The sequence below is a fragment of the Lathyrus oleraceus genome, chromosome 6, assembly GCF_024323335.1.
Source record: "Lathyrus oleraceus cultivar Zhongwan6 chromosome 6, CAAS_Psat_ZW6_1.0, whole genome shotgun sequence".
In the NCBI taxonomy this organism is placed as follows: domain Eukaryota; kingdom Viridiplantae; phylum Streptophyta; class Magnoliopsida; order Fabales; family Fabaceae; genus Lathyrus; species Lathyrus oleraceus.
The window spans coordinates 104383132-104391386 of record NC_066584.1 but is presented as its reverse complement, the minus strand read 5'-3'; the positions used below and the strand labels follow the sequence as shown (position 1 = coordinate 104391386).

At 38.5% G+C, this 8255-nt stretch overlaps 1 protein-coding gene across 1 annotated transcript; it reads right to left on the bottom strand.

Annotated features, from left to right (window-relative positions):
- Nucleotides 1-2612: 2612 nt before the first annotated feature.
- On the bottom strand, nt 2613-6020 carry LOC127094231 (uncharacterized). Its single transcript, XM_051033090.1, has 3 exons — nt 4607-6020; nt 3359-4102; nt 2613-2971 (listed from the first exon to the last, which is right to left on the bottom strand). The coding sequence occupies exons 1-3, from the start codon at nt 6018-6020 to the stop codon at nt 2613-2615; spliced, it is 2517 nt and encodes an 838-aa protein (XP_050889047.1).
- Nucleotides 6021-8255: the final 2235 nt, after the last annotated feature.

Genomic DNA, 8255 nt, shown 5'->3' with positions numbered 1-8255 from the left:
AGACCTATTGATGACTGAAGTCCATGAAGGCTCTTTTGGTACTCATTCCAATGGACATGCTATGGCAAAGAATATGTTGAGAGTAGGTTAGTATTGGCTGACAATGGAATCTGATTGTTGCAGGTTTATGAAGAAATGCCACAAGTGTCAAATTTAGGCCGATAAGATTTATGTTCCTCTAACACTATTGAACATCATTTCCTCTCCATGGCCCTTCTTCATGCGGGGGATTGACATGATTGGCATGATTGAGCCCAAAGATTCAAACGGACATCATTTCACTCTCGTGGCTATTGATTACTTCACAAAGTGGGTTGAAGCGACATCGCAAATGTGACTGAAGTTGAATGGTGTCAGACCAAATATGATCAACTAGTTTCGATTGAATAGAAGAGATTAACTGCCATGTGTCATGGTCAGCTATATCAACTAAGAATAAAGAAAGCTTTTGATAAGAAGGTCAAGCCTCGTGTGTTCAGAGAAGGTGACCTCATGCTCAAGAAGATTCTATCTTTCAAACTTGATGCTAGGGGAAAATGGACTCCTAATTATGAAGGCCCATATGTTGTGAAGAGAGCCTTATCAAGCGGTAATTTGATTCTTACAACTATTGATGGTGAAGAGTTCACTTGTCCTGTGAATGACGATGCAGTCAAGAAATAATTTGCCTAAAAATAAAAGAACAACTCGCTAAGCTGAAAACTCGAAAGGGCGGCTTAGGCAGAAATGAACGTCTCAGTGGATTGAAAACCCGAAAGGGAGATCCATGCAAAACTTAGAGACATAAAACAAAAAATTTATCCCGGTAGATTGAGAACCCCACCTTGGGGCAATCTAGGTCAAAATTAGGGATTATGGCAAGTAACTGCATCCGTCCGGTCCTGATCTTTGAAGCAGTTTTGAATAGTCATTTGGTTATGATTCGTCATTCTCAACCAAATGCAAACACAACGGGTTTTGAAGTTGGTAGGGAGAGTAGTGATCATTATAATCAATGTATCCCTTTTCCATGTAAATTACCATTTTCAAACTTTGTAAAGATCCTTGGAGTCCTGCTATTCACGGACTACTATTCTATTAAATAAAGTTGAGCTTTTATGCAATTATTTCTATTCTTATTTACTTCTGTTAAATAAAATTGAATTTTTATGATTATAATTTTGAAATAAATCAATGAATAATTTTTTTTCTTAAAATAATAAAAACATTCACTTTAAGAATAATCGATTTCAGCAAGGAATGTCAATAACAGTCTAAGAATAGGTAAGTCTTGAAGTGTGAAGCATTGTTGGTCTTCCCTAAGCAGTTGGTTTGGTAACTTTTTCCTCCCCAACAGTTCGTCGTTCGTTCCCAACTTGGTTAAGAAGTTTCTCCCCAAGCAACCTATTATCCCCGGTTGAGCTGATGATTGACCACCTTTGCAAATTCATACTCCCCAATGGAGATGTTCTGCACCCCCCTAGTTTGTGATTTGATGATTGGACCCTGGATATCCCGGAACCTTTATTTGGTCTCCAGATCCCCATTTGCATTTGTTTGTGTTGCATAATCGAGACAGTTTTTCCCCTGTGTGAGTCAGATCCGGTTATCTCTGCCTTGGAATTAGTTTATTTCGCAATTTCCAAGAAGAATGTGATGATTATTGAGGAGTGTGATGGTCTTTGATTTATTCCAACAAGTCACAACATCCCCAGCAATTTGCTTGATTCCCCATTGAGGTTTTTATCTCTTTCTGGAGCTTCGACCCATTCTGGTGCTAGTGCAAACGAAGCATCACATGACGAACTCCTTCAGCAGGTGAAGAAGGCAGTTTTTGATGTAAATCTCTTTGACGAATTAAGGAATAATGTGGGAGCGAGCTTTAGCATAAAGAAGCTGATAAGCAAGATTAACATCACTGCTTGCCCCACTGATGTAGGTGAAGCCCTTATTGATATTCAGAACCTTATTGACCAAGTGTGTGCTGAATATCATAGGGAGGTGGATGCCAAAGCTAAGCTTCTATCGATTGAAAAATCTCAAGCCATTGAGTTTGACAATGCCCTTCGAACTTCACAAGTTTCTGAGGGGTTAGCCGCTTTCGGAAAATCAGCCCAAGCAGAGTTCGACACTTACACTATTTCGATACGTCTAAGGGAATCTCATATTGCAGAATTGCAGAAGAAGATTTCTGACGCTAAGGCGAAGCAGGCTGCTATCCAAGGCTTGGATAGTACTGAAGCTGATGATCTGGCGAAGCAAAGCGTAGATCATGTCGAAAAGGCTACGGCTATGAATGAAGATATTGCACGCCTCAGAGGGGTTCAAGCTGTATTTGCTTTATTCGACTCTTGTTTACTTGTAACTTGATTAAGATGAAAACCATTTTGGCACATATTTGGAGTTTAAATATCTTCACCATTTTGGCCATGATAGTTCTTTACTTACTATGCTATTATAATTCTAACTTCGTACATAAATGGTTTATACTTCTTTAAGTATTTTCCATTTACTTTTAGGATTCTTCGATCCTCTGTTAGTTCTTCTACTTCGTATGCATTTTTTGAAAAAGCTTTTAAAATTCGAAAAGGTCCTTCCCAATGTGGAGACCATTTTCCTAATGCCTTATTCTTTCAATCCATAGGTAATGTCACTTTCCAAACTAAATCATTCATAGTGAAGGTTTTACCTTTGACCCTCTTATTGTATGCCCTTGCTACCCTCTCCTTATGTCTTCTTAATACTTCCAACGCATGCAACCTTTCTTCGTCCAAATCCACCAGCTCATTTACCATCATTTCCCAGTATAAGTCAGATGGAATTTCTCCTTGTCTTTGGATTCTCATTGATTGCAAGTAGATTTCGACAGGTAATACTACATCATGTCCAAATGTAAGCTGGAAAGGTGTAGTGTTAGTGGCTTCTTTAGGGGAGGTTCGACAAGCCCAAAACGCTTGGTCTAAAGTTTTGTGCCAATTTTTTGGCTTTTTTCCTACATGTTTTTTGATTAAACCAATTATTACTTTATTGGCTGCTTCGACTTGCCCATTGGCTTGAGCATAATAGGGTGTGGATGTTAACAGTTTGAAACCCATTTCCTTTGCAAACTCTTGCATCTTTCGACCAGTAAAAACTGATCCTTGATCTATTGTTATACTTTCTGGGATTCCAAATCTGTACAAAATTTTCCTTTGAATGAATTCGATAACAGTTTCTTGATCCACATTTACTAAAGGTACTGCTTCGACCCATTTAGTGAAATAGTCAATTCCTACAAGTATGTATCTTTGACCTTTGGATGAATTGGGTCTAATTTCCCCAATTATATCTAATGCCCATCCTCTGAAAGGCCAAGGCTTAATAATTGTATGGAGCTCACTTGCAGGAGCATGTTGAATTCCTGCATGAATTTGACATTCTTGGCAACCCTTAGCAAACTCTATACAATCTTTTAACATGGTGGGCCAATACATTCCATATCTGAAAAGCAACCATTTCATCTTATGGTCTGCCTGGTGTGCTCCACAAGCTCCACTATGTACAGTAGATAATGCCAAGTAAGCTTCACTTTCTCCTAAGCATTTCAACAGGATCCCTTCAGAGGTTTTCTTGAATAATTCATTCCCTATCAACACGTAAGATAAAGCCCTGTACTTGGTTTTTCTTTTAGTATCTGTCGAAGGGTCCTTAAGATAATTAATAATTGGGTTCCTCCAATCTGTATCTATTAAAGTATCAATGGCCAATACTTCAAACTCCTCCTTGTTAGCATATCCTAACTGGGTGCTTTCCAAATCTGCCTGAGACAATCTGGAAGCCATTGCCTTTCCTCTTACTTCGACAAGTTCTTCTAGCTTCTCTTTTGAAATTCTATATCCTGAAGCTATTTGTGCTAAGTCATTAGCCTCTTGGTTTTTTATTCTAAGGACATGTTTTATGTCGATGTATTCGAATTTTTTGAGTAAACTGTTTGCAATGACGAAGTACATAATCAAATTTTCTTTTATACATCTGTACTCCTTTGTCAGTTGCTTGATTACTAATTCTGAGTCTCCTTTAATTTCGACCCTAGTTGCCCCCAATTCCAACAAAGCCTCAAGTCCTACAATAAGGGCTTCATATTCTGCTTCGTTGTTAGAACAAAGGGGACCTTCAATTCTATATTTGAGTTTTGTTGGAATTTCGTCAGGAGAAATTAACATTATCCCAACCCCACTTCCATCCTTATGGGTGGAACCGTCGAAGAATAATTTCCAAGGTTTCAACTCAACTTGAAGTTGAGGATTTTCGACCACTACATGGTCTACAATAAAGTATGATACTATTTGTCCCTTCATTGCCCTTAAAGGCATAAAGGTTAAAGAGTATTCAGTGAGTGCTAAAGCCCATTTGCCAATTCGACTGTGCATTATTGGCTTAGATAACATATACTTGATGACATCAAAATGTGAAGAGACGTATAAATCAATAGGTTTTATATAATACTTGAGTTTAGTACAAGAGAAATGCAAACAAAGATACAAATTTTCTATTGAAGTGTATCTAGTTTCTGCATCATTTAAAACCCTACTAAGATAATAAATGGCTCTTTCGACGCCATCTTCATTCTCTTGCGCCAACATGCTACCTATGGTAGTGTCGGAAGTTGATATAAACAGTCTCATAGGCTTCTTTCCACATGGTGGTGCCAAGATAGGAGGATTCGTCAGATAAAGTTTGATCTTGTCGAATGCCTTTTGTTGTTCGTCATTCCATTCGAACTTCCCTTGTTTCAGGCGCAGAAGGGGAGAGAAGGCTTGAGTTCGACCACTTAAATTCGAAGTGAATCTTCTTAGGAAGTTTATCTTTCCTAATAATGATTGCAATTCTTTTTTGGTTGATGGTGCTTTGGTTTCCATAATAGCCTTTGTCTTGTTCTGATTGATTTCTATCCCCTTTTTGTGGACCACAAAGCCCAGAAAATCTCCAGCCTGCACAAAGAATGCACACTTAAGAGGATTCATTTTCAAGCCATGTTTTCTCATTCTTTCGAATGATTGGCTGAGATGGGTTAGATGATCTTCATCTGACGTAGATTTTATCACAATGTCATCTATGTACACTTGCATAAATGTCTTTATATAATCATGGAATATAGAATTCATTGCTCGCTGGTATGTTGCCTCAGCGTTTTTTAGGCCAAAGGGAATAACTATCCACTCATAAGTGCCTATTGCCCCTGGACATCGAGAAGCTGTTTTAGGAACATCCTCTTCTGCAATGAAAATCTGATTATAGCCAGAATACCCATCAAGCATGTTGAGATATTCATAGCCTGCGGCTGAGTCAACCAGCATCTCTGCCACAGGCATTGGATACTCATCTTTAGGAGTTGCTGCATTTAGATCACGAAAATCTATACATATTCGCAAAGAGCCATTTTTCTTGATAACAGGGACTATATTTTCAATCCAATCGACATACCTTGTGGTCCTGATGAAATTGCAACGAAGAAGTCTTTCGACCTCTTTTTTGATCTTCGAGAGGATTCCTAGGGCGAATCTTCTTGGAGTCTGCTTGATGGGCTTCTTGCCATCCTTGATAGGCAGCTTTAATTCGACCAAGTCCCTCTCCAAACCAGGCATCTCGTCGTAATCCCAAGCGAAGCAATCTTTGTTTTTTCTTAGCAATTTAATAACTCTCACTTTCAACTTAGGGTCCAGTTTAGCGCTGATGTAGGTAATTCTTTTTGCACTTCCATTTCTGAGATCAATCTCTTCGAAAGGATCTTGCGCTAACATCTTTGCACTTGACGTTACTGGATCTTTTTCAAATCCCAGAGGCTCTTCGTCGTAGATGGCGTCTAACCTCTGTTCTGTTGGTTCCACAGGTACTTGTTCGTCAGGGGGTTTTAGTTTAGAGTACTCCACAGGTCCTGTGTTATAGATTTCACCATATGTGGCTTTGTTAGCCATGTTTGTTATCTCGGCTTCGAGAGCCGCTTGTCTTTTATTCTCAGCCATGTAGGCCGAAATCTTTTCGAGAAAAGAAGACTCAGTCATAGTACGGGTCTTCATCCCATCCTGTTTTGTAAAGCACATCACCAGCCTGTTTTGTTGTCAGCCGTACAGCAAAACTAACATCAGATATTTCATTATGCATTTTATCACATTGATTTTTCTGATCCCCTGCTTTGGTGATATTATTTCCCCATGCAGATTTGGTGTGTCTGTCCTCCTTCAATTGTAGAGTGTCAGCCCCTTACGCAGAAAAAGTTTATCCTTTCTCATTCCCCGCTGAGTTATTTCCTTGTGGATGATGATTATTTCAGTTTCCTCCCGAGTTTATTATCTAGATGGAACCACTCTCCTTGAGTTATATCCTCATTGGGTTGAGTCTTTGATTAACCGTTTCTTTCTAGTTCTTACCTAAATAGATATTTTGGTCTCTTAGAGTCTATTACCTAGTAGTTGATAATATTCTTCTTGATGTTGAGTACATTACCTTTACCCAATACCCGGTAAAGTGTAATCTACTTCCTTTGTTTTCCCCAGCGAATTCGTTTTCACGTTTCCCCCAGTAAGTCTATCCTTGATATGTTCACTTTAACCAATGACATTTATTCTTCCTTTTTGGTCTTCTACCCAGTAAAAAGGTAGTTGTAATCCCTACTTTTATTCCCCAAAGAGTCTATCCTTGATATGTTCATTTTAACCGGTGACAAATTTTCTCCTCTTTACGGTCTTCTGCCCTGTAACTGGTAGATATAAATCCTATTTTTCCTCTCATAGTTAATCCTTGATATGTTTACTCTAACCAGGGGCAAAATTTCTCTATTTTTTATGGTCTTCTACCCAGTAACCGATGGTTGTAAATCTGGTGATGGATATTCTCTATCTTTGGTCTTCTACCCAGTAACAAGTAGTTGTAATTCCTATTTCTCCCCGGCAGTTTATCCTTGATATGTTTACCCTAACAGGTAACAGATATTATTCCTCTTTCCCCAGGTGGACTATCCTTGATATGTTCATCCTATCCGATGACAAATATTCTTCCTTTGAGTATATCCTTGATATGTTCACTTTAACCAGTGACAAATACTCTCTCTTCGGTCTTCTTTCCAGTAGCTGGTAGTTGTAAATCCTATTTGATCTTCTCTCCCCAGTAGCTTATTCTTACCCAGTAATCGGTAATGAATACGCCTCTGCTTCCTTAGCAAGTCATCCTTGATATGTTTACCCTAACCAATAACGGATGTCCCTCTGTTCGAGTGTATTGATCTTTTTACCCAGTAACCGATAGTAGATAATACATCTCCTTTACTCTTGTCTTGAAGTTCGTTCTTCCCTAGTTGAGTTTGAGCACATATTTCCCTAGTGAAGTCACCAATCCCCTGTTTGGTTTGAGTATTGCAGCTTTGTTCTGATCTATTCTCATACCCTGCAGATAACCTTATCCCCAGGCCGAGTCCTTCCATTAATTTATTTTCATGGATATCCCGTTGCGTCTCCTAACAACTTTTTCAAGTCGTAGCCTGACCTACCCATAACTTTTTATCCCATAGAGTCTCTGTCTCCTCAGTGAGTTTTCCTTACAGAATACATTATGCTCCTTTTGACTTTCAGTCTTTCCGGATTCTTTTCTTTTGTGGCAATATGTCCCTCACAAAGATTATTTTAACATTCATATCATATGCATCATGAGGTCTCTTAGGGACCAAAATTTGTTTCTAGGTGTTGTTATTTAAGTCCATTCTACTGAGTTGATACAAAGATTTTAACCTTCACATCCTCAGTTAGAATATCCTTAAGTAGGGGAAGCTGTAAGACCTTAATTTTGATCCTAAGATCCCTCATGCTATCTCGTCACTTGCATTGGCTTTGGGATCACACCTTGGCATCCTTCTTACCCCTTATTCATTAGGTTTGCATTGGGAGAGATCACCAATCATATTTGATTGTATCATAATTTATTTTTCTTTGTTTACTAACCAAGATACAAAAATATGTCTATGTATAGCTTTGTTTCTTTTATAGGTAGTGTGTGCATCCACCAATGCCCTATCAAGCTCACAACTAGGGTTCGAGACCCTCAATGCAAGGAGATAAATCAAGAGATGGTTCATAATTTTTCTAGACATCATATACGTATCCCTATGTTCTTCATTTATCAATTTGATCAAGAATTCATCAAGAGTTTGAAGCTTGTTTGGCTTGAAAACCCTAATTCATCTGGGTATCTTGTGTGACTTCCTCAACAAGTTTCCTCAAAAATTGGTCCAATATATCAAAGTCTGC